The sequence below is a fragment of the Nerophis ophidion genome, linkage group LG13, assembly GCF_033978795.1.
Source record: "Nerophis ophidion isolate RoL-2023_Sa linkage group LG13, RoL_Noph_v1.0, whole genome shotgun sequence".
In the NCBI taxonomy this organism is placed as follows: domain Eukaryota; kingdom Metazoa; phylum Chordata; class Actinopteri; order Syngnathiformes; family Syngnathidae; genus Nerophis; species Nerophis ophidion.
Genome location: NC_084623.1, coordinates 11,514,951 through 11,540,966, shown reverse-complemented (window position 1 = coordinate 11,540,966; position 26,016 = coordinate 11,514,951). Strand labels below are relative to the sequence as shown.

The 26,016-nt window shown below is 35.5% G+C and overlaps 1 protein-coding gene across 1 annotated transcript; it reads right to left on the bottom strand.

Moving 5' to 3' along the window:
- Positions 1–479: 479 nt before the first annotated feature.
- LOC133564233 (receptor activity-modifying protein 1-like) lies at positions 480–19,750 on the bottom strand. The gene is made up of 4 exons (XM_061918399.1): positions 19,615–19,750; positions 17,052–17,097; positions 9,912–10,047; positions 480–2,779 (listed from the first exon to the last, which is right to left on the bottom strand). Exons 1-4 carry the CDS (start codon positions 19,615–19,617, stop codon positions 2,521–2,523), a joined length of 444 nt encoding a protein of 147 aa, XP_061774383.1. The 5' UTR covers positions 19,618–19,750; the 3' UTR covers positions 480–2,520.
- Between the last annotated feature and the right edge of the window lie 6,266 nt (positions 19,751–26,016).

Genomic DNA, 26,016 nt, shown 5'->3' with positions numbered 1-26,016 from the left:
GCAGATGCATTTGCAACTATATTACGTTTCCTTCCACCCACATTTAATGCAAAACAAACACTTACCAATCGACGGATTTAAGTTGCTCCAGTGTCACAAGATGCGAAAGTCCTGATCGTTTGGTCCGTACATTTTACCGGCGATGGTAACGCAGCTATTCCGCCCTGCTATGACTATGAATTCGCTCAATAGCTTCAGTTTCTTCTTCAATACTTTCATACTGCAACCATCTGTTTCAATACATGCGTAATGTGTTGAATCGCTTAAGTCGCTGAAATCCGAGTTTGAATCCGAGCTAATGTCACTATATCTTGCTGTGGTATTCCCATTGTTTGTTTACATCGGCAGCACTGTGTGACGTCACAGGGAAATGGCCAGTGTCTTTGCAGAGAGCGAAAATAAGGCACTTTAAAGCTTTATTTAGGGATATTCCGAGACCGGTAAAATTTTGAAAAAAAACTTCCAAAAATACAACAAGCCACTCGGAACTGATTTTTATTGTTTTTAACCCTTTTGAAATTGTGATAATGTTCCCCTTTAAAAAGACTGAGAACGTTGAGGATTGCTCATCAAACACTTATTTGGAGCATCCCACAGGTGAACAGGCTAATTGGGAACAGGTGGGTGCCATGATTGGGTACAAAAGCAGCTTCCGTGAAATGCTCGGTCATTCACAAACAAGTATGGGGCGTGGGTCAAATTGTCGAAAAGTTTAAGAACAACATTTTTGAACAAGCTATCGCAAGGAATTGAGGGATTTCACCTTCTACCCTCCGTAATATCATAAAGGTTCGGAGAATCTGGAGAAATCACTGCCCGTAAGCGGCTAAGCCCGTGGCCTTCGATCCCTTAGGCGGTACTGCATCAAAAAGCGACATCAGTGTGTAAAGGATATCACCACATGGGATCAGGGACACTTCAGAAAACCACTATCTGTCTGTCTTGACTCCCACTATTATTTTAGATCCACTATGGACTGGATTCTCACTATTATGTTAGATCCACTATGGACTGGACTCTCACAATATTATGCTAGATGAACTCGACATCCATTGCACCGGTCATTCTGGGGGGTGGGGGATCCTCTCCAAAGTTTCTCATGGACATCCCACTGGGTTGAGTTTTTCCTTGCCCTGATGTGGGATCTGAACCGTGGATGTCATTGTGGCTTGTGCAGCCCTTTGAGACACTTGTTATTTAGGGCTATATAAGTAAACATTGATTGATTGATTGATTGATTGATTGATTGATTGATTGATTGATTGAAGAGGACAGAGAAGTCTGGGTAAATATTTGGAGATACCGTATTTCCTTGAAATGCCGCCGAGGCGCTAATTAATTTAAAACCTCTTCTCATTCCGGCGTTTACCAAAGGCATGCGGTAAATTTAGGCCTGGGCTTATGAATTTGAGTGTGATGTAAGGATACATCATGAAAAGCACATTTAATAAATTATAAATGAAGTCCATGCGCAGCTCCTTCTGATCAAAAGCATCGATAACTTGTTTATAGAAGTCTTCCTTATCTTTCTTCAGTTTTAAAAAGTCTCTCTGTCTCGATGGAGATCTCCCTTTATTACCTCCTGCTTCGATTGAAAGTCCAGTTTAGAAAACTGTTTTATTTTAGATATGTAATCCTCCATGTTAAAAGTGCAAGCGAGACGAAAAAATAAACGATCGCTGCTCAATCTTGCTGTTTGTTGTCACTTCTTCTGCAGCCGAGTTGTCGCAAGAAGGATCACTACTGCCCTCTACCACCAGGAGGCGGGAGTCATTTAATGACTCATATTTGACACACACAGCTATGGTATATTAATAAAACATAGCTGCTTACTGTTCTTTTTAGCATATTCAATAGCTTGGACTTTAAATCCTACTGAATAGCTCTTAATCTTCTTCCCTTTATGCGATTTCAAATGATTGAAATCAGCCTCCTCCATTTTGAAAATGATGACAGGTGATGGATCACTCGTGACGTGACGAGTTTGACCCGGTGGAAATTCTAGGCATATGCTAATTATTTTGCGAAATGAGTTTGAAATGAGTTAATCCTGAGCCGGCGGTAATGCTAAGCATGCGCTAATTATTTTGTGAAACGAGATTGACCCCTGCAGTAATTCTAAACAGGCGCATACTATATACCTGGCGGCAATTCAAGGTAATACGGTATCCGCTGACATCCCCACCTGAGAAAAACGTCACCAGTGGGGAAAATTCCAGAATGAAGGAAGGCAAGATTATTTTTATTTGCACGGTTTGATGTCATATTTTCGGGACTTATGCAGATCCCAAATACACAACAGCAGGTGCCAATAGGTAAGAAAAGTTGGTTTTGCATAACAGGGGTTCCCTTTTAGGTATTTTTGCTTTACCTGGATAGGGTGGGTGTGTCTGCAGGTTGGATGGGAGAAAACATTTAAAAAGTGGATAAAAATAATAATAATAAAGAGCGAACTGGAGGAATCGGGCCCAATGAGCGTGAAGAAACGAGTAAAACATATCCCTTTGTCGAACCCGCATCTCACAGTCCCAAAGTGTTGGGCATCTCGATGTTCCAGGTGGTGAGTTTGATGCAGAGAAGGGGCAGGAAAAGTGTGGCTATGATACCTGGTGCTATTAGCAGGATCATGGTAGGGAGCGGGGGGTCTTGGACTTGTCCACAGGACGCAAAGTACTCCCGATGGACCTCCTGGAAGAAGTCGTCCACCAAGGACCCCCGACTCAGACACAAAGATTTCTTCGCCCAGAGGTCCACACAAAGCTTCAGTTGATTGTAGATCCTACAAAAAAAAATTAAGACAAAGTCGAAAGGTTCAGAATCATACATGCCGAAAATTCCGGACCATAACCCGCTACGCTTTGACATCTGCGGCTTGTAAATCGGCGCGGATAATTTATGGATTTCTCTCCATTGAAGTCCGTAGTGCAAATACACGAGCAAAGACACTGAATAGGTGTGTTGTTTTTTGTGCTGTGGCGCCTTCCTTTGGACGACTTCGCTCACTGCAGGTGTTGCAGTGCTGCATTGCCCTCCTGGTTAGGCTGAGATTTTAGCCGGAAGTAAACGTGCCGTTTCGTCCACTAAGCGTCCGTACCATTTCCAACTATTTTAATCCACTTCAAGAAATGTCACGAAGTGGTGGTGATGAACCCCAAGATGCAGAAATGACAGACTTGGTATATGAAAACATTGTTTTAATGTTAAAAAAAAGGCAAGGAAAACACAAACCAGAAACTAGGAAACAGCAAAAAGGGACAGGAGTCGGGATCCAGGGAATAGCTCACAGCATACAAAAAAAGCCAGTCCACAGCAAACAGCAAACAATACTCCAGCCCTGACTGGAGCGCAGGGCAGGTTTAAATAATCAATCAATCAATGTTGACTTATATAGCCCTAAATCACTAGTGTCTCAAAGGGCTGCACAAACCACTACGACATCCTCGGTAGGCCCACATAAGGGCAAGGAAAACTCACACCCATTGGGACATCGGTGACAATAATGACCCAGTGGGACGTCGGTGACAATGATGACTATGAGAACCTGGGAGAGGAGGAAAGCAATGGATGTCTAACATGATACTGTGAAAGTTCAATCCATAATGGATCCAACACAGTCGCGAGAGTCCAGTCCAAAGCGGATCCAACACAGCAGCGAGAGTCCCGTTCACAGCGGAGCCAGCAGGAAACCATCCCAAGCGGAGGCGGATCAGCAGCGCAGAGATGTCCCCAGCCGATACACAGGCAAGCAGTACATGGCCACCGGACCGGACCAGACCCCTCCACAAAGGAGAGTGGGACATAGAAGAAAAAGAAAAGAAACTGCAGATCAACTGGTCTAAAAAGGGAGTCTATTTAAAGGCTAGAGTATACACATAATGCCTCTGATTAGTGCTCAGGCGAACACTAATCAGAGGCAGGTGGAAATGGCAAGCAACCATAGTAACTAAATCAAACAACGGTGCACAAAAAACAGGAACCGAAGGAGTCTTAGATAGAAAATTAAAAAAAACATGATTCAGACCACAGATCATGACAAGAAACTCTTCAAACTTAAAGTGTTTAAAAAGTTCAAAGAAGAAGAACTGTGAGAAACATTCTGAATTTATGTCATCCATCCATTCATTTTTCTAGATAATCTTACTTATCTCACCACGTGAAATATAACTTACTTCACAAATTGTTATTTGTTACTGTGGAAGTTGCTTCCTTGCAGTGCCACTGTCAGCCCAGCGTTCAGGTTTTAAGAAGGTTTTAATGATCATATGTTTTAACACAGTTTTTTGCGACTTTTCAGCCACGTCCGTATAATCTCCCCCTCGATCTCCCGACCGCTTACTGTTGAAGACAGCAGATGATTAGATTAACACGTACCACCTGTCAAATCTAATCACCTGCCAGCTGTGTCTGGCCGTCAGCACTGCCCCGCCCCCCGTCTGATGGTGCTCTGTCCTCGGCACCATGGACAGAGGCGGTGACTTTTGCTCCTGCAGGCAGCGCTGGCCACATCTCCCTCCACAATTATTTTTTTATTGTTATTAGTTGTGGAGTATATTGTGAATAAATGGAGAACAGGAAGTGAACAAAAGTTCTAGCAACTGCTATGTAAAGGAAACGGGGTAGGATTAAAAAAGCTCTGCATCTTCCTACTCCTTTTTGAACATGTTGAATAGAGAAACTGGAAATTGTGATGAATCCTGTTGTGTGCATGCATGTTTGAAATAAACACAAACTCAACTCTACTGTATGGATTCTTCATTCATCACTTCAAGTTTTACAATATAACTAAAGCAATTCATACTTATTAAACCCTCGCATGTGTGATGTCTGTAGGACTGTTTTCTTGCATATTTCTACATAGTATGGTAATGTAATGAAGCTAGCATTGTTAGCATTAGCTAATATACAAGTGTATATCTTAGTAGTATTAACTTAAATATGGCAGTGTATTTTTATTGTTTCAGTTTCACAAATTCCTCGGTAAATTAAACTATACGTCACCGTGGAGTTATTGTGTTGGTTTAGCTGATTGGAAAGCTAGCTTCTGCAGCTAGTGGGTCCTTGACGATGACTTCTGTTTTGTTTGATCAGCCGTTTTACTGCCGTGTTACAGGCACCGTTTGGAAACAATTAAGGTATGTAAATAAATATTTACAGAATCTACTGTGTAAATAATTCATTTTGAAAAGTAATACTCCTTTTAACATTTAGTCCAAAATATATATTACTTTAACTTTACTATTATCTTTTTTTGTAATATCATTAGAATATTTTAATTGAAATTAAGGTCCTATTTGCAGATCTTACTTTCAAACAAATAAATTAGGAAAGACGTTTAAAAAAATAAATAAAATAAAAGTCTCAGATTATTTTAGCTGATTGTAAAACTGGCTTTTGCAGCTGGCGGGTCCATGACGCCGACTTCTGTTTTGTTTGATCAGCCGTTTTACTGCCTTGTTACATAAACCATTTGGAAAAAATAGGGTATGTAAATAAACATTTTCAGAATCTTACTGTGTGAATAATTTATTTCGGAAAATAAATATCCTTTTAACATTTAATCCAGAAATAGCTATTGCCCTAACTCTACTATTATCTTTATTTGTGATATCATTAGAATGTTTTTTTTAATGAAATTTAAGTCATAGTTGCACATCTTACTTACAAACAAATAAATTAGGGAAAACGTTTAAAAAAACAAATAAAAGTCTCAGATTTGTTGAGGTGATTGGAGAGATGGCTTTCGCAGCTGGCGGATCCATGACGCTGACTTCTGTTTTGTTTGATCGGCCGTTTTACTGCCTTGTTACAGACACCATTTGGAAAAAATTAAGGTATGTAAATAAACATTTTCAGAATCTTACTGTGTGAATAATTAATTTCGGAAAATAAATACCCTTTTAACATTTAATCCAGAAATATATATTGCCTTAACTCTACTATTATCTTTATTTGTAATATGATTAAATTTTTTTTACTCAAATTAAAGTCCTAGTTGCACATCTTACTTACAAACAAATAAATTATGAAAGACGTTTGAAAAAAAAACAAATAAAAGTCTCAGATTTGTTTAGCTGATTGGAGAGCTGGCTTTCGCAGCTGGCGGATCCATGACGCCGACTTCTGTTTTGTTTGATCAGCCGTTTTACTACCATGTTACAGACACCATTTGGAAACAATTAAGGTATGTAAATAAATATTTACAGAATCTTACTGTGTGAATAATTTATTTCGGAAAATAAATATCCTTTTAACATTTAATCCAGAAATATATGTTGCCTTATCTCTACTATTATATTTATTTGTAATATGATTACAATGTTTTTATTGAAATTAAAGTCATATTTGCACATCTTACTTCCAAACAAATAAATTAGGAAAGACGTTTAAAAAAAACTAATAAAAGTCTCTGATTTGTTTAGCTGATTGGAGAGCTAGCTTTTGCAGCTAGCGGGTCTTTGACACTGACTTATGTTTTGTTTGATCAGCCGTTTTACTGCCTTGTTACATAAACCATTTGGAAAAAATAAGGTATGTAAATAAACATTTTCAGAATCTTACTGTGTGAATAATGTATTTCGGAAAATAAATATCCTTTTAACATTTAATCCAGAAATAGATATTGCCCTAACTCTACTATTATCTTTATTTATGATATCATTAGAATGTTTTTTAATGAAATTAAAGTCATATTTGCACATCTTACTTCCAAACAAATAAATTAGGAAAGACGTTTAAAAAAAACAAATAAAAGTCTCAGATTTGTTTAGCTGATTGGAGAGCTAGCTTTCGCAGCTGGCAGGTCCATGACGCTGACTTCTGTTTTGTTTGATCGGCCGTTTTACTGCCTTGTTACAGACACCATTTGGAAAAAATTAAGGTATGTAAATAAACATTTTCAGAATCTTACTGTGTGAATAATTAATTTCGGAAAATAAATACCCTTTTAACATTTAATCCAGAAATATATATTGCCTTAACTCTACTATTATCTTTATTTGTACTATGATTAGAATTTTTTTACTCAAATTAAAGTCCTAGTTGCACATCTTACTTACAAACAAATAAATTATGAAAGACGTTTGAAAAAAAAAACAAATAAAAGTCTCAGATTTGTTTAGCTGATTGGAGAGCTGGCTTTCGCAGCTGGCGGATCCATGACGCCGACTTCTGTTTTGTTTGATCAGCCGTTTTACTACCATGTTACAGACACCATTTGGAAACAATTAAGGTATGTAAATAAACATTTACAGAATCTTACTGTGTGAATAATTTATTTCGGAAAATAAATACCCTTTTAACATTTAATCCAGAAATATATATTGCCTTAACTCTACTATTATCTTTATTTGTAATATGATTACAATGTTTTTATTGAAATTAAAGTCATATTTGCACATCTTACTTCCAAAAAAATTAATTAGGAAAGACGTTTAAAAAAAACAAATAAAAGTCTCAGATTTGTTTAGCTGATTGGAGAGCTAGCTTTTGCAGCTAGCGGGTCTTTGACACTGATTTATGTTTTGTTTGATCTCCCGTTTTACTGCCTTGTTACAGACACTGTTTGGAAACAATTAACTTAGACTTAGACTTAGACAAACTTTATTGATCTACAAGGGAAATTCTTCCACACAGTAGCTCAACTACAAAGGATGGAAAGTGTAAGGATATAAGATATAGGGTAAGGGTATAAAGTAGCAATATGAAATATAACATATAAGTATTATTTACATATAATATATACAGTATATAATATATATTGATATATTATATTATATTTATATTTCAGGTGTGTAAATAACTAATTTCACATCGTATATATCTGCTTATAGTTCGGTGTGGCTAATATATGAAAAATAATTGTTTTCTTCTAAAATTTAGTGTTTGTGATTTATATACCAGTGCGCTCTATAGTCCGGAAAATACGGTATGTTATGCAGGAGCAAAAATCCATTCTTAGAATGAAGCTTTTTCATCAAAACAGAAAAACAGCAAGACAGAAACGTGACTGTCCAAACATCCGACCTTCGTCATGCAATCTTTTTTAAAACACACAGTTTTGATTTGTCCTCTGGGTGGAGACGCGGCGTGATAGTCTCTGATGTAAACATCCACAAGAAGCAACTGATCTACAAAATACTTTGCATTTATGACGGACACTCCACCCCAACACACAATTTCAGCCTTCTGCGAGCCTGGACCCAAATTATGTCATCTGCAAAATATGGATAATTACATCAGGAGCTGAAAAGCATCCACTTAGACATCTGCGTGCAACACACACACACATACTGGTTATCATTTGGAATGGGGACCAAGTTTTTGATCATGACTTGTGGGGACCACCCTTTCTACAGGTTGTGGAGGCATAAAAAAAATTATGGATTTTATGCAAGTCTCGATGTCAAAGCTATTTTATTTGGTACATGGTGAAATGATAAGTGTGAACAGTAGATGGCAGTCACACATAAGAGAGGCATGTAGACTACAATAAGACTCAAGTAAACAACACCAACATTTTTTATGTTCCATTGAGAATATAGCACATTACACACGATGCTCAAATATCTATCAAAGTATTTCAATACGATTTTGGTAAACTTTGAAGCCGCACCGGATTGTACTGTGCTTCAACATACGAGTATTATTATGGTGTGTGTATAAGGTAAGGCATCTTATTTGGCGTTTGGTTTTGCAATCCATCCATCCATCCATTTTCTACCGCTTATTCCCTTTCGGGGTCGCGGGTGGTTTTGCAATATTACGCAAAATCAACTCTTCTTACCTTCTGGTACCTGCTGATGTGTATTTGGGATCTGCATAACTACTGAAAATGTGTGTGAATCCGCCTTTGTAGTCAGTCCCCACACCATAGTCGATAAGCTTCTTATTTTTCTCTATCTTCTTGTTATGGGACATTCATCCTCTTGCCATTTCTAATATAAAGTAGTGTAAAGTTCTTACTTACATCTGTCAGTAAACTCGCCATGAAAGCTCTAAAACATACCGGAGTAGTGAGTTTACATTATTCACCCACGGAACTTTAGTTATTACAGAGTTTCGGTCTGACAGTTTTTCACGGGACACATTTCCGGCCTTGTTGTTGTTTCTGGAAGAGAAAATGCTGCTTCGTTATTGATTAAAGTTCGCTCCATCTTTTGAAAACTTCTTCCACTCTCGTCCTTGCACGCTACACCGCTACAACAAAGATGACGGGAAGAAGACACTGCCGAAGGTGAGCCACGTAAATAACACCGCTTATAAAACGGTGCATTCTTAAGCGACTGTCAGAAAGATGATCTGTAAAACATAATCCATGCAACATTTTGACCAAAGAACCACCATTACATGTTATGTAGAACCACAAGGAAGTATTTTACATTTAGAAGAAAAACAAATAATATGACTCCTTTATTACTAGGCCACCTACTCAATGGCCTAGTGCTTAGAGTGTCCGCCCTGTGATCGGTAGGTCGTGAGTTCAAACCCCGGTCAAGTCATACCAAAGACTATAAAAATGGGACCCATTACCTCCCTGCTTGGCACTCAGCATCAAGGGTTGGAAAAGGGGGTTGAATCACCAAAAGTGATTCCCGGGCGTGGCCACCGCTGCTGCTCACTGCTCCCCTCACCTCCCAGGGGGTGATCAATGGTAATGGGTCAAATGCAGAGAATAATTTCGCCACATCTAGTGTGTGTGTGACGATCATTGGTACTTTAACTTTCCGGAAAATATGGTATGCCATGTTTCAGACAGTGTATTTTGTTATTTTTGTAAATTATGTTTAAGAGTGTACACATGCGGATCTAAAAAAATAAATAAACAAATGAGTGAATGAGTATAGTCCGAAAATAACGGTAAATATTTCTCCATTGTAACTCGTGTGTAATAAGTGGAAAAGAAAATTCCTTACCGTTTTACAGCTGGCCATGTGCATCTTTCATGGTGTCCACTTGTCTCCATGCTCTTGTTAAAAAGTGAGCTGCAGATGTGAACGTTGCTTAGGAACATATGCTTGTCGCATGGGTAGATACTTTTCACGGACAGCCCTGGAGACCACAAACACATTGAAGGCACTGAAACAGATTTTTGGAAATTATTTTGCTCTTTTATTCATTTATTTTTTATACTTGTCTGTCATGATCCACTTTTTGTGCACTTGCTGTAATTCCATTGTTAGTCAAACACTGTGTGCTTCCCAAACGCTAAGGGAGGATTTTGCTCATTTCAGGTGTGTGTCTATCGCACTGGTATCAAACTCAAGGCCCGGGGGCCAGATGTGGCCCGCCACTTCATTGTATTTGGCCCTCCAAAGCCTGGAAATGATATGTATCAATAAAGTACTGTGACTTTTCTTACTAAATATATTCTTTTTTTCTATTTGGGGAGGGAAAAAAAAGGAATGTTAACTAAAAATATTGTCTAATTGTGCAAAAAATATGTCATCAAATATTCAAATCATTTTTTAAATATAAATAAATACTATTAATAATGATTTCAAAGCAAGTTATCCATCAAATCGTGCAATATAAAAGTAGCAATAGATTTTGTACAATTTCCTGTGTTTTTTACAGCATTTTATTCTATAAATGAAAAAAAAAAACATTAATTTTTTTTAATGGTAATAACCGCTGGTGCCATTTTGGTATTTACATTAATACACCGAAAAATCTACAGTTGTTGATTTATCGTAAAAAAAAAAAAAAATTAAAATAAATAAAAACAGACTAACTGGCAGTCAAATTCTGGCAACTGAGTTGCCTTTTTTGGAATTTACAGTAATACACCGAAAAATCTACAGTTGTTTATTTGCAGTAAAAAAAATAATAATAAAAAAATAAATAATAATAATAATAAAAACTGACTATCTGGCAGCTCAGTTGCCAAAATTTGACTGTAAAATTGCATTACTTTTTTTTTATTTGCAGTAAAAAAACAAATGTAAATTTGACAGTAAAATTCTGGCAACTGAGCTGCCTCTTTGGGTATTTAGAGTAATTCACCCCAAAAATCTACAGTTCTTGGTTTGCTGTAAAAAATTAAATAAATTAAATAAAAAAATAATTAATACATTAAAAAAAATACAGAATAACTGGCAGCTCAGGTGCCAAATATGACAGTAAAATTGCATTTTTTATATACAGTACAAAAACAAATGTAAATTTTGCAGAAAAATTCTGGCAACTGAGCTGCCTTTTTTGGCATTTACAGTAACACACTCAAAAAACTACAGTTGTTGATTTGCGGTAAAAAAATTATAAAAAATAAATATAAATAAATAAATAAATAAATAATAATAATAATAATAATATAGATTAAAAAAATAAAAACATACTAACTGGCAGCTCAGGTCCCAAAATTTTACTGTAAATGTGCATTTTTTGGTATGTAGAGTGCAAAAACACATGTACATTTTTCAGTAAAATTCTAGCAACTGAGCTGCATTTTTTTGCAATTACAGTAATACACCAAAAAATCTACAGTTGTTGATTTAGGGCAAAAATCACAATGAAACAAACAAAAAAAAAATAGATGAACTGGCAGCTCAGGTGCCCAAATTTGACTGTAAAATTGCATTTTTTTTTTTTACAGTAAAAAAAAAAAAGTTAAACTTTTACATAAAAATTCTGGCAACTGAGCAAATCTACAGTTGTTGATTTGCGGTAAAAAAAAAAAAAGAAATAAAATAAAATAAAAATAATAATAGAAAAGGACTAACTGGCAGCTTAGGTGCCAAAATTAGACTGTAAAATTGCATTACTTTTTTTTTATTTACAGTAAAAAAAACAAATGTAAATTTGACAGTAAAATTCTGGAAACCGAGCTGCCTCTTTGGGTATTTACAGTAATTCACCAAAAAATCTACAGTTCTTGATTTGCTGTAAAAAAAATTTAAATACATAAATTAATTAATAAATTAAAAAAAACTGAATAACTGGCAGCTCAGTTGCGAAATATGACTGTAAAATTGCATTTTTTTATATACAGTACAAAAAACAAATGTACATTTTGCAGAAAAATTCTGGTAACTGAGCTGCCTTTTTTGGCATTTACAGTAACACACCAAAAAAACTACAGTTGTTGATTTGCGGTAAAAAAATTATAAAAAAATAAATAAATAATAATAATAATAATAATAATAATATAGATTAAAAAAATAAAAACAGACTAACTGGCAGCTCAGGTCCCAAAATGTTACTGTAAAATTGCATTTTTTTGTATGTACAGTGCAAAAAAACATGTACATTTTTCAGTAAAATTCTGGCAACTGAGCTGCATTTTTTTGCAATTATAGTAATACACCAAAAAATCTACAGTTGTTGATTTGAGAAAAAAAACACAAAGAAACAAAAACATCAGACAAACTGGCAGCTCAGGTGCCCAAATGTGACTGTAAAATTGCATTTTTTTATTTACAGTAAAAAAACAAATTTAAATTTTAGATAGAAATTCTGGCAACTGAGCTGCCGTTTTTTGGCATTCACAGTAACACACCAAAAAAACTACAGATGTTGATTTGCGGTAAAAAAAATTATAAAAAATAAAAATAAATACATAAATAAATAATAATAATAATAATAATAATACTAATAATAATAATAATAAAAACAATATAGATTAAAAAAAATAAAATTAAAAACAGACTAACTGGCAGCTCAGGTCCCAAAATTTTACTGTAAAATTGCATTTTTTGTATGTACAGTGCAAAAAAACGTGTACATTTTTCAGTAAAATTCTGGCAATTAAGCTGCATTTTTTTGCAATTACAGTAATACACCCAAAAATCTACAGTTGTTGATTTGCTGTACAAAAAAACTAACAAAAAAAAACAGACTGACTGGCAGCTCAGGTGACAAAATTTGACTGTAAAATTGCATTTTTTTATGTACAGTAAAAAAACAAATGTACATTTTACCATAAATATATTGCAACTGAGCTGGCTTTTTTTGGAATTTACAGTAATACACCGAAAAATCTACAGTTGTTGATTTGCGGTACAAAAATAAATAAATAAATAAATAAATAAATAAATAAATATATTACATTAAATATAAAACATTGACTAACTGGCAGCTCAAGTGCAAAAATTGTATTGTAAAATTGCATTTTTTTATTCACAGTAAAAAAAAACGAATGTAAGTTTTACCATAAATTTCTGGCAACTGAGCTGGCTTTTTTGGAATTTACAGTAATACACCGAAAAAGCTACAGTGGTTTATTTGCGGTACAAAAAATAAATAAATAAATAAATTACATTAAATATAAAACACAGACTAAATGGCAGCTCAAGTGCCAAAATTTGACTGTAAAATTGCATTATTTTTTTTATTTACAGTAAAAAAACAAATGTAATTTTTACAGTAACATTCTGACTACTGACCAGTATTTTTTTGCAATTACAGTAATATACAAGAAAATCTACAGTTGTTGATTTAGGGCAAAAAAACACAATGAAACACAAAAAACAGACAAACTGGCAGCTCAGGTGCCCAAATTTGACTGTAAAATTGCATTTTTTTTTTATTTACAGTAAAAAAACTAATTTAAATTTTACATAAAAACTCTGGTCAACTGAGCTGCCTTTTTTGGCATTTATAGTAATATGCCAAAAACAATCTACAGTTGTTGATTTGCTGTACAAAAAAACAACAACAACAACAACAAAAAAAACAGATTGGCTGGCAGCTCAGGTGACAAAATTTGACTGTAAAATTGCATTTTTTTTATTTACAGTAAAAAAAATAAAAATAATTTTATATAAAAATTCTGCAACTGAGCTACCTTTTTGGCATTTACAGTAATACGTCAAAAACAATTTACAGTTGTTGATTTGCTGTACAAAAAACAACAACAACAACAACAACAACAACAACAAACAGACTAGCTGGCAGTTTATGTGACAAAATTTGACTGTAAAATTGCATTTTTTTTATTTACAGTAAAAAATAAAATAATTTTATATAAAATTCTGGCAACTGAGCTACCTTTTTGGCATTTACAGTAATACGCCAAAAACAATCTACAGTTGTTGATTTGCTGTACAACAACAACAACAACAACAACAAAAAACAGACTAGCTGGCAGCTCAGGTGACAAAATTTGACTGTAAAATTGCATTTTTTTTAATTTTTCAGTAAAAAAAACAATGTACATTTCACCATAAATTTCTGGCAACTGAGCTGGCTTTTTTGGAATTTACAGTAATACATCGAAAAATCTACAATTGTTGATTTGCGGTACAAAACATAAATAAATAAATAAATTACATTAAATAAAAAAACAGACTAACTGGCAGCTCAGGTGCCAAAATTTGACTGTAAAATTGCATTATTTTTTTTATTTACAGTAAAAAAATAAATGTAATTTTTACAGTAACATTCTGACGACTGAGCAGCATTTTTTTGCAATTACAGTAATATACAAAAAAATCTACAGTTGTTGATTTAGGGCAAAAAAAACACAATGAAACAAAAAAAAAACAGACAAACTGGCAGCTCAGGTGCCCAAATTTAACTGTAAAATTGCATTTTTTTCATTTACAGTAAAAACATTAATTTAAATTTTACATTAAAATTATGGCAACTGAGCTGCCTTTTTTGGAATTTACAGTAATACACCGAAAAATCTACAGTTGTTGATTTGCGGTACAAAAAATAAATAAATCAATAAATTACATTAAATAAAAAATTAAAAAAACTAACTGGCAGCTCAAGTGCAAAAATTTGATTGTAAAATTGCATTTTTTTTATTTACAGTAAAAAAAACTAATGTAAATTTTACTATAAATTTCTTGCAACTGAGCTGGCCTTTTTTGTAATTTACAGTAATGCATGGAAAACTCTTCAGTTGTTGATTTGCGGTACAAAAAATAAATAAATAAATAAATTACATTAAATAAATAAAAAAAAAACTAACTGGCAGCTCAAGTGCCAAAATTGGATAGCAAAATTGCATTTTTTTTTATTTACAGTAAAAAAACAAATGTAAATTTCACCATAAATATCTGGCAACTGAGCTGGCTTTTTTGGAATTTACAGTAATACACCGAAAAATCTACAGTTGTTGATTTGCGGTACAAAAAAATAAATGAATAAATAAATTACATTAAATAAAAAAAACAGACTAACTGGCAGCTCAGGTGCCAAAACTTGACTGTAAAATTGCATTATTAGTTTTTTTACAGTAAAAAACAAATGTAATTTTTACAGTAACATTCTGACAATTGAGCAGCATTTTTTGCAATTACAGTAATACACTAAAAAATCTACAATTGTTGATTTAGGGCAAAACAACACAATGAAACAAAAAAAAACAGACAAACTGGCAGCTCAGGTGCCCAAATTTGACTGTAAAATTGCTTTTTTTTAAATTTACAGTAAAAAAACTAATTTAAATTTTACATAGAAATTCTGGTCAACTGAGCTGCCTTTTTTGGCATTTACAGTAATACACTGGAAAATCTACAGTTGTTGATTTGCGGTACAAAAAATAAATAAATTACATTAAATAAAAATAAAAAACAGACTAACTGGCAGCTCAAGTGCCAAAATTTGATTGTAAAATTGCATTTTTTTTATTTACAGTAAAAAAAACAACGTAAATTTTACCATAAATTTCTGGCAACTGAGCTGACTTTTTGGGAATTTACAGTAATACACCGACAAAGCTACAGTTGTTGATTTGCGGTACAAAAAATAAATAAATTAATTAATTACATTACATTAAAAAAAACAGACTAACTGGCAGCTCAAGTGTCAAAATTTGACTGTAAAATTGCATTATTTGTTTTTTTACAGTAAAAAAACAAATTTAATTTTTACAGTAACATTCTGACAACTGAGCAGCATTTTTTTTGCAATTACAGTAATACACTAAAAAATCTACAGTTGTTGATTTAAGGCAAAAAACCCCACAATGAAACAAAAAAAAAAACAGACAAACTGGTAGCTCAGGTGCCCAAATTTAACTGTAAAATTGCTTTTTTTTTTATTTACAGTAAAAAAAATAATTTAAATTTTACATAAAAATTCTGGTCAACTGAGCTGCCTTTTTTGGCATTTACAGTAATATGCCCTAAACAATCTACAGTTGTTGATTTGCTGTACAAAAAAAAAAAACAAAAAAAAAAAACTGACTAACTGGCAGCTCAGGTGACAAAATTGGACTGTAAAATTGCATTTTTTAAATAAACAAATGTAATTTTTACAGTAACATTCTGACAACTGAACAGCCTTTTATGGCATTTACGGTAATACACCGAAAAATCAAAGGTTGTTGATTTGTGGTAAAAACAAAACATCCATCCATCCATCCATTTTCTACCGCTTATTCCCTTTCGGGGTCGCGGGGGGCGCTGGCGCCTATCTCAGCTACAATCGGGCGGAAGGCGGGGTACACCCTGGACAAGTCGCCACCTCATCGAACAAAACAAAAAACTAAAAAATTAACTGACAACTCAGGTGCAAAAATTTGACTATAAAATTGATTTTTTTTTTTACAGTTAAAAAACAAATGTAAATGATATATGCCTTTTTTTTCTACCACAAAAACAGCAGTACTGTTTTTCCATTTACAGTAATATAAACTCCATTTTGAGGTTTTATTATTGCAACTTATTTTTTTTGCATTTTTTTTTTTTTTAAATCCACTAATAAAATGCATTAAAAAATGTGTTATAATAGTATTCACTGTTAGAAGCGGCCCTTTGGGGCCAAACATAACTGCAACATGGCCATCACTGAAAACAACTTAGACACCTCTGGTCTATAAGGAAGGGAATGCTAAAACTCTGTTACTGGTAGAATTAAACCGGCTAAATGGAAAACTTAGCTTTCAACCTCTCGTACATGTGCACGATAATGTTTGAATGTTTGTTTGGAATAAAATGTATGAATGACAATAAAAAGGCCCCCAGGCCTTGAGTTTGACATTTGTGGTCTAATGTGTATATTTGTGTTGTGCACACATAAGGTAAATACTGAAACATGCTCACAACTCCTCCAGAGTGCGGCCACAAAGTGGAAGTATTTATTGTGCAGCAGCATCGTCTTACCTGTGCAGAAGAAGACAGAAGCCAGCAGGGAGTAAGTAAACATCATCTGTTGAGTTAAGCAAACATGGTTTTGTGAATTAAAATGACTTAGCCATTGGAACATTACTACTCGATCCACAAATCTTTGGCACCAAACAATGCAATTTGATTCTCAGGGGTAACAATTTTGATACAGAATCGATTATTGATTCAAAAACAATGTATTTTATTTATTTATTTATTTTTTTTTTCCTGTCCAGCTACTCAGGCACATCTTATAGTTGATGAAGATGCCCATATTTGCTGTGCAGATCTACAAACCCCGTTTCCATATGAGTTGGGAGATTGTCTTAGATGTAAATATAAACGGAATACAATGATTTGCAAATCCTTTTCAACCCATATTCAGTTGAATGCGCTTCAAAGGCAAGATATTTGATGTTCAAACTCATAAACTTTTTTTTTTTGTTGCAAATAATAATTAACTTAGAATTTCATGGCTGCAACACGTGCCAAAGTAGTTGGGAAAGGGCATGTTCACCACTTTGTTACATCACCTTTTCTTTTAACAACACTCAATAAACGTTTGGGAACTGAGGAAACTAATTGTTGAAGCTTTGAAAGTGGAATTATTTACCATTCTTGCTTGATGTACAGCTTAGGTTGTTCAACAGTTCGGGGTCTTGTTATCGTATTTTACGCTTCATAATGTGCCACACATTTTCGATGGGTGACAGGTCTGGACTGCAGGCGGGCCAGGAAAGTACCCGCACTCTTTTACTACGAAACCACGCTGGTGTAACACGTGGCTTGGCATTGTTTTGCTGAAATAAGCAGGAGCATCCATGATAACTTTGCTTGGATGACAACATATGTTGCTCCAAAACCTGTATGGACCATTCAGCATTAATGGTGCCTTCACAGATGTGTAAGTTACCCATGCCTTGGGCACTAATACACCCCCATACCATCACAGATGCCAGCTTTTGAACTTTGCGCCTATAACAAGCCGAATGCTTATTTTCCACATCGACAGTTTCCAAATATAATAGGAAATGTGGACTCGTCAGACCACAGACCATCTTGGATGAGCTTGGGCCCAGCGAAGTCGGCGGGGTTCCTGGGTGTTGTTGATAAATGGCTTTCGCTTTGCATAGTAGAGTTTTAACTTGCACTTACTTATGTAGCGACCAACTGTAGTTACTGACAGTGGTTTTATGAAGTGTTCCTGAGCCCATGTGGTGATATCCTTTACACACTGATGTCGGTTTTTGATGCAGTACAGTACAGTATATCATGGCTTACGTGCAGTGATTTCTCCAGATTCTCTCTGAACCTTTTGATGATTTTACGGACCGTAGATGGTAAAATCCCTAAGTTCCTTGCAATAGCTCGTTGAGAAAAGGTTCTAAAACTGTTCGAAAATTTGCTTACAAATTGGTGACCCTCGCCCCATCCTTGCTTGTGAATGACTTAGCATTTCACGGAAGCTGCTTTTATACCCAATCATGGGCACACCTGTGGGATGTTCCAAATAAGTGTTTGATGAGCATTCCTCAACTTTATCAGAATTTATTGCCACCTTTCCCAACTTATTTGTCACGTGTTGCCTGCATCAAATTTTAAAATTATTGATTATTTGCAAAGAAAAAAAAAATGTTTATCAGTTTGAACATCAAATATGTTGTCTTTGAAGCATATTCAACTGAATATGGGTTGAAAATGATTTGCAAATCATTGTATTCCGTTTATATTTACATCTAACACAATTTCCCAACTCATATGGAAACGGGGTTTGTATATGTATATAGATATATACATATATATATATATCCCATCCATCCATTTTCTACCGCTTATTCCCTTTTGGGGTCGCGGGTATATATATATATATATATATATATATATATATATATATATAGTTGAGATCTCTCTGGTTTATCAGTTATACAGTGCTCAATACCGGGGTAGAGCGGAATATACGTTAGGTCAGGAAAAAACACAGAAGCTATTTCATCCCGACAAGGCTGTTTTGCAGGTTTCCAGGTTCCAGGGGATTTCAGGCAAACCAGTGCGAAACAGGCTTGTCGGGATGAAATAGCCTCTGCGTTTTTTCCTGACCTAACGTATATAAAATAAATATATAACATATGTGTGGATATATCTAAAAAAAAAAATATATATATTTGAAATATCACTGCATTCATCAAACATTGTCATTGTCAAAAAAAATGTATATTCTGCGGTAGCATCTGTGTGAGAATATTAAAATTGGTGGCCACCTGCTTCCTGACGGTTCCCCAGAACTAATGAATACATGTTGTCAAACGCAGACTGTGAAAACATATGTTGGCACAAAACGCCTCGAGCGTGCACACATGTGAAGTTAAAACTGCGAGCGGATGCACCGTCCCCGGTGACCGACGGTTGTTCCGACGCTGCGAAGTCAAAAAGGTAGCAGGTACCGAAAAAAACGACTAAACGGATAGGGATTCGCTACATGCTTAAATGCATCCTTAGGTTCTTCATAAAAAAACAAACTAACATGAATAAATTGTTCAAGTAAATAAAAAACAAAACATACCATTTTTGCTGGTGGTTCTGGGTGGTAACGTCCCCTGCGGAGGAAGAGTCCGGTAATGCTTGATCCAGTCACAGATGGACAAGCAGTCACAGCCTCTGTGGTGATCCCGCCTCATTTTCGTATTTTGTATCGCTGCAACTCTAATCTCAGCGGATTGCGCAACAGCAACGGGACCGCCTGCTTCCTTTCCCAGACCACTGCGGGCCGTTCCCATGCTACCCAAAGTCATGTTCCATATGCGGCCCCCCCGAGACGATTCAACCCAGAGGCCGCCGTGTCAACAAGCCGGGGGTGTCCAAACTTTTTCCACCGACGACCCCACACTGAAAAATGAAAGCATGAGAGGGGCAATTTTCGTTTTCAAAACCAATACAATGTACATCGATTATTTTTAACATTAAGGGCTCTCCTTAAGATTGGTCCTGGGGATGCAGAAGGATCTCAGTCATATCCCAGTCAAAAAAAAAGTCATATCCCAGCAGGCAAAAGACATTGATACAATGTTGACTATACACACGTGTCCTTTAAGACTGACTTTGAAACAACGTTGCAAAATAGTTGTATTTGTAAATTGAGACAATGTTGATGTCTAACGTCGGGAAATGACCAAATTCCAATGGTCGAATCAATGTCACATCCTGAGATAGATTAAACGTTGTCAAAAAGCATGTTGTTTCAACGTATTTGTGTTGTATTGGTTGGGAAATGACCAAATTTCAATGGTCAAGTCAAGGTCAGAATCCAACATTGATTAAACGTTGTCAAAAAGCAAGTTGTTTCAATGTATTTGTGTTGTACAATATTGGTTGAGAAATGACCAAACTCCAATGGTCAAGTCAAGGTCAGAACCCAACATTGATTAAATGTGGTGAAAAAGCATGTCGGTTCAACATAATTGTGTGGTTGAAATTTAAATGGGAAATGACCAAATTTCAATGGTAAAATCAAGGTCAGAACCCAACATTGAGTAAACGTTGTCAAAAAGCATGTTGTTTCAACGTATTTCTTTGGTAGAATATTAGTTGGGAGATTACCAAATTTCAGAGTTCAAATCAAGGTCAGAACCCAACATTGATTAAACGTTGTCAAAAAGCATGTTGATTCAACGTATTTCTGCGGTAGAATATTGGTTGGGAAATGACCAAATTTCAGAAGTCAAATCAAGGTGAGAACCCAACATTGATTAAACGCGGTCAAAAAGCATCTTGTTTCAACGTATTTATGTGGTTGAAATTTGATTGGAAAATGACCACATTTCAATGGTCAAATCAATATCAGAACCCAGCATTGATTAAACATCGTCAAAAAGCATGTTGTTTCAACATATTTGTGTTGTAGAATATAGGTTGGGGAATGACCAAACTTCAAAGGTCAAATCAAGGTCAGATCCCAACATTAATTGAACGTTGTCAAAAAGCATGTTGTTTCAACGTATTTGTGTGGTTGAAATTTGATTGGAAAATGACCAAATATCAATGGTCAAATCCAGCTCAAAACCCAACATTGATTAAACGTTGTCAAAAAGCATGTTGTTTGAATGTATTTGTGTGTTAGAATATTAGTTGGGAAATGACCACATTTCAATGGTCAAATCAAGGTCAGAACCCAACATTGATTGAACGTTGTCAAAGAGCATGTTGTTTCAACATATTTGTGTGGTTGAAATTTGATTGGGAAATGACCAAATTTCAATGGTGTAATCAAGGTCAGAACCCAACATTGATTAAACGTCGTCGAAAAGCATGTTGTTTCAACGTATTTGTGTTGTAGAATATTGGTTGAAAAATGACCAAATTTCAATGGTCAAATCAAGGTCAGAACCCAACATTGATTAAACGTCGTCGACAAAGCATGTTGTTTCAACGTATTTGTGTGTTAGAATATTAGTTGGGATATGACCAAATTTCAATGGTCAAATCAATATCAGAACCCAACATTGATTAAACATTGTCAAAAAGCATGTTGTTTCAACATATTTGTGTTGTACAATTTTGATTGGAAAATGACCAAATTTCAATGGTCAAATCAAGGTCAGAACTCAACATTGATTAAACATCGTCAAAAAGCATTTTGTTTCAACATATTTGTGTTGTAGAATATAGGTTGGGGAATGACCAAACTTCAAAGGTCAAATCAAGGTCAGATCCCAACATTAATTGAACGTTGTCAAAAAGCATGTTGTTTCAACGTATTTGTGTGGTTGAAATTTGATTGGAAAATTACCAAATATCAATGGTCAAATCCAGCTCAAAACCCAACATTGATTAAACGTTGTCAAAATACATGTTGTTTGAACGTATTTGTGTGTTAGAATATTAGTTGGGAAATTACCACATTTCAATGGTCAAATCAAGGTCAGAACCCAACATTGATTGAACGTTGTCAAAAAGAATGTTGTTTCAACGTATTTGTGTTGTTGAACATTGGTTGGGAAATGACCAAATTTCAATGGTCAAGTCAAGGTCAGAATCCAACATTGATTAAACGTTGCCAAAAAGCATGTTGTTTCAACGTATTTGTGTTGTAGAATATTGGTTTAAAAATGACCAAATTTCAATGGTCAAATCAAGGTCAGAACCCAACATTGATTAAACGTCGTCGACAAAGCATGTTGTTTCAACGTATTTGTGTGTTAGAATATTAGTTGGGAAATGACCAAATTTCAATGGTCAAATCAATATCAGAACCCAACATTGATTAAACATTGTCAAAAAGCATGTTGTTTCAACATATTTGTGTTGTAGAATTTTGATTGGAAAATGACCACATTTCAATGGTCAAATCAAGGTCAGAACCCAACATTGATTAAACATCGTCAAAAAGCATTTTGTTTCAACATATTTGTGTTGTAGATTATAGGTTGGGGAATGACCAAACGTCTAGGGTCTAATCAAGGTCAGATCCCAACATTAATTGAACGTTGTCGAAAAGAATGTTGTTTGAACGTATTTGTGTGTTAGAATATTAGTTGGGAAATGACCACATTTCAATGGTCAAATCAAGGTCAGAACCCAACATTGACTGAACGTTGTCAAAAAGCCTGTTGTTTCAATGTATTTCTGTGGTAGAATATTGGGTGGGAAATGACCAAATTTCAGAGGTCAAATCAAGGTCAAAACCCAACATTGATTAAAGGTTGTCAAAAAGTATGTTGTTTCAACCTATTGGTGTTGTCGAACATTGGTTGGGAAATGACCAAACTTCAATGGTCAAATCAAGGTCAGAACCCAACATTGATTAAATCTTGTCAAAAAGAATGTTGTTTCAATATTTGTGTGTATATATATATATATATATATATATATATATATATATATATATATATATATATATATATATACATATATATATATATATATATATATACATATGTATATATATATATATATATATATATGTATATACATACATATATGTAAATATATATATATATTTGTGTATATACACATATATGAAAATATGTATATACATATACATATATATTGTATATATATATATATATATATATATATATTTGTGTATATACATACATATGTGCAAATACATATATGAATATACATATATATATATATATATATTTCTATATATAGTCAAGGTTTTTATATATATACTGTTTACATATATATATATATATATATATATATATATATATATTTCTATATATGTCAAGGTTTTTATATATATACTGTTTATATATATGTATATATATATATATATATATATATATATATATATATATATAAAGGCAATACATATATGTATATTTTTATTATTTATTAGTCTAAAAATGTCAGCTTTTTCTAATTACATTCCGATTTTTTGCTCTTTTTCCTAAAATGTGCATTGTTTTTTTGTTTTGTTTTTCTCAATATATATATTATTTTTTGAAAATTCATACCTTTTAACATTTTAGTTGACGCATTATGTATACTTGCACAGTGCATCTAAAATCGGTATTGCCGATACCAGCCTGAATTTTACTTGGCATCGGAGCCGAGAGAAAATCGTATTAATCGCACGTCACCAACAAACTGTACACCATTCTGATTAGTGATCAGAGGCAGATGAGTAGAGAAGCGCACAAGAAGTCGAGCCAACAGGGAATAAGGAGCTGTGACTAAGTAAACACAAAAACAGTTAGAAATAACAAACAGCTTTCTTTACAACCACCCAGTGTCCCTTCAAAAAATGATTTCCAAGCTGTTCCTTTTTGGCAACAAGCTACAAACCATACGTCCCGTCATTTTTCTCGCCGGTCCTCAGGAAAGCAAAATTACGTCCGAAAAACATGCACGAGGCTGGTATCAGAATTGGGGATCAGGGTGAGGACAGGTCTGAGAGGGATGACTTCATTCTCTCGGACAAGCTCGGCTCGCTCGTACCTCGTAAAAACTGCGCCGACGTCACATGGCCGGCGCGGTACGCACGGCTTGCGTGCATCCTCGGGGTCACCCAGAGATGAGGACATCCCTAATGGACTAGAACGTTTCCATTAAGGCAACTCCTCCAGGCGGAGCGGCACATGCCTCGTCATACGGCTCGGTGTTGGTCTGTCATTACATCACACGTTAGTCATTGTTCGTGCTTCCCCCATTCCCTTCGGGCTTGTTAGTAACATGGAATACTTCTAGGGGTTTGATCTAATGAAGGTTTGCCAGCTTTAACAATTGTGTAATGTTCATATTGTTGTTACTCAGCCAGCGTTTCTGGGTCGGATGGACCCGTTGCATTTTCTGGCTTTTAATGCCTCACAATCAAGCACTTTTATGTTAAAGTACTGAACAGATGTTTATTGGGATAAGGTAAATACAAACGCTGGCTGAGTAACAACAATATGAACGTTGCAAGGAAACATTTCTCTGGCATTTTTTGCATCCCACAGGGATTCTTCTTTTGTGTTTCTGTAACTGCGGTTCCCACACGAGGTTGCATCGTTGTTTGTCAACATTGTCTGCTCTCATTTTCTCGCACAATTGACCCTCTGATGTTCTGTGTACCTACACTCTGTCTTCCCCCTTTCTAAGCCTGCTGTGCGTGCATGCGTGTATGTGTGTGTGTGTGTGTTTGTGTGTGTGTGTGAAGTGAATTATATTTATATAGCGCTTTTTCTCTAGTGACTCAAAGCGCTTTACATAGTTAAACACAATATCTAAGTTACATTTAAACCAGTGTGGGTGGCACTGGGAGCAGGTGGGTAAAGTCAATCAATCAACTCCCTCCGCACCCCCTTCTGTGTCGGTTGAGGTGGGCAGGGTTTGGTGCTAGTGGGGTGTATGATGTAGCCTGGAAGAGTCAGGGTTGCATAGGATTCTGGGTATTTGTTATGCTGTGTTTATGTTGTGTTACAGTGCGGATGTTTTCCCGAAATGTGTTTGTCATTATTGTTTGGTGTGGGTTCACAGTGTGGCGCATATTAGTAAGAGTGTTAAAGTTCTTTATATTACAACCCTCAAAGTAACCTGTATGGCTGTTGAACAAATATGCCTTACAATTGCTTGAGAATAGTAATCGGGGTTCCACACAATACGTGACTGGCCTGCACGCTCATACTGTTGTGAAACAGCGGGCACAATTACATGTATTGAAAGATTATGTTATGGGTATTGCCGTCACGGCCCGCCCTCAATGTTGGTATCCGAGTTAAAATCGCAGTATGCATACTTCAGACAATTTTAGGGAAAGGCACTGAGGTCAGAAATCTCCCGGAAAATTTGTGGAGGTCGGCAAGTTAACAGCCGAGCCACACCAGAGTGATCAAAGAGCCGCATGTGGCTCTTTGATCCGGGCTCCAGTACTCTGGAATGCCCTCCCGGTAAAAGTTCGAGATGCCACCACAGTAGAAGCATTTAAGTCTCACCTTAAAACTCATTTGTATACTCTACCCTTTAAATAGACTCCCTTTTTAGACCAGTTGATCTGCCGTTTCTTTTCTTTTTCTCCTATGTCCCACTCTCCCTTGTGGAGGGGGTCCGGTCCGATCCGGTGGCCATGTACTGCTTGCCTGTGTATCGGCTGGGGACATCTCTGCGCTGGTGATCCGCCTCCGCTTGGGATGGTTTCCTGCAGGCTCCGCTGTGAACGGGACTCTCGCTGCTGTGTTGGATCCGCTTTGGACTGGACTCTCGCGACTGTGTCGGATCCATTATGGATTGATGTTAGACCCGCTCGACATCCATTGCTTTCCTCCTCTCCAAGGTTCTCATAGTCATCATTGTCACCGACGTCCCACTGGGTGTGAGTTTTCCTTGCCCTTATGTGGGCCTACCGAGGATGTCGTAGTGGTTTGTGCAGCCCTTTGAGACACTAGTGGTTTAGGGCTATATAAGTAAACATTGATTGATTGATATTTCATACATTTTTGAAAAAGCTCCAGGGAGCCACAAGGATGGTGCTAAAGAGCCA

Bases quoted from the DNA above. Each gene is read 5' to 3' on its own strand.
- LOC133564233 (XM_061918399.1), bottom strand. The intron at 10,048-17,051 runs GTAAGACGATGC...TGTGGTCTCCAG, and splicing joins TTCTGTCTTCTTCTGCACAG to GGCTGTCCGTGAAAAGTATC. The intron at 2,780-9,911 runs GTAAGGAATTTT...TTTTTTTTGTAG, and splicing joins ACATGGCCAGCTGTAAAACG to GATCTACAATCAACTGAAGC.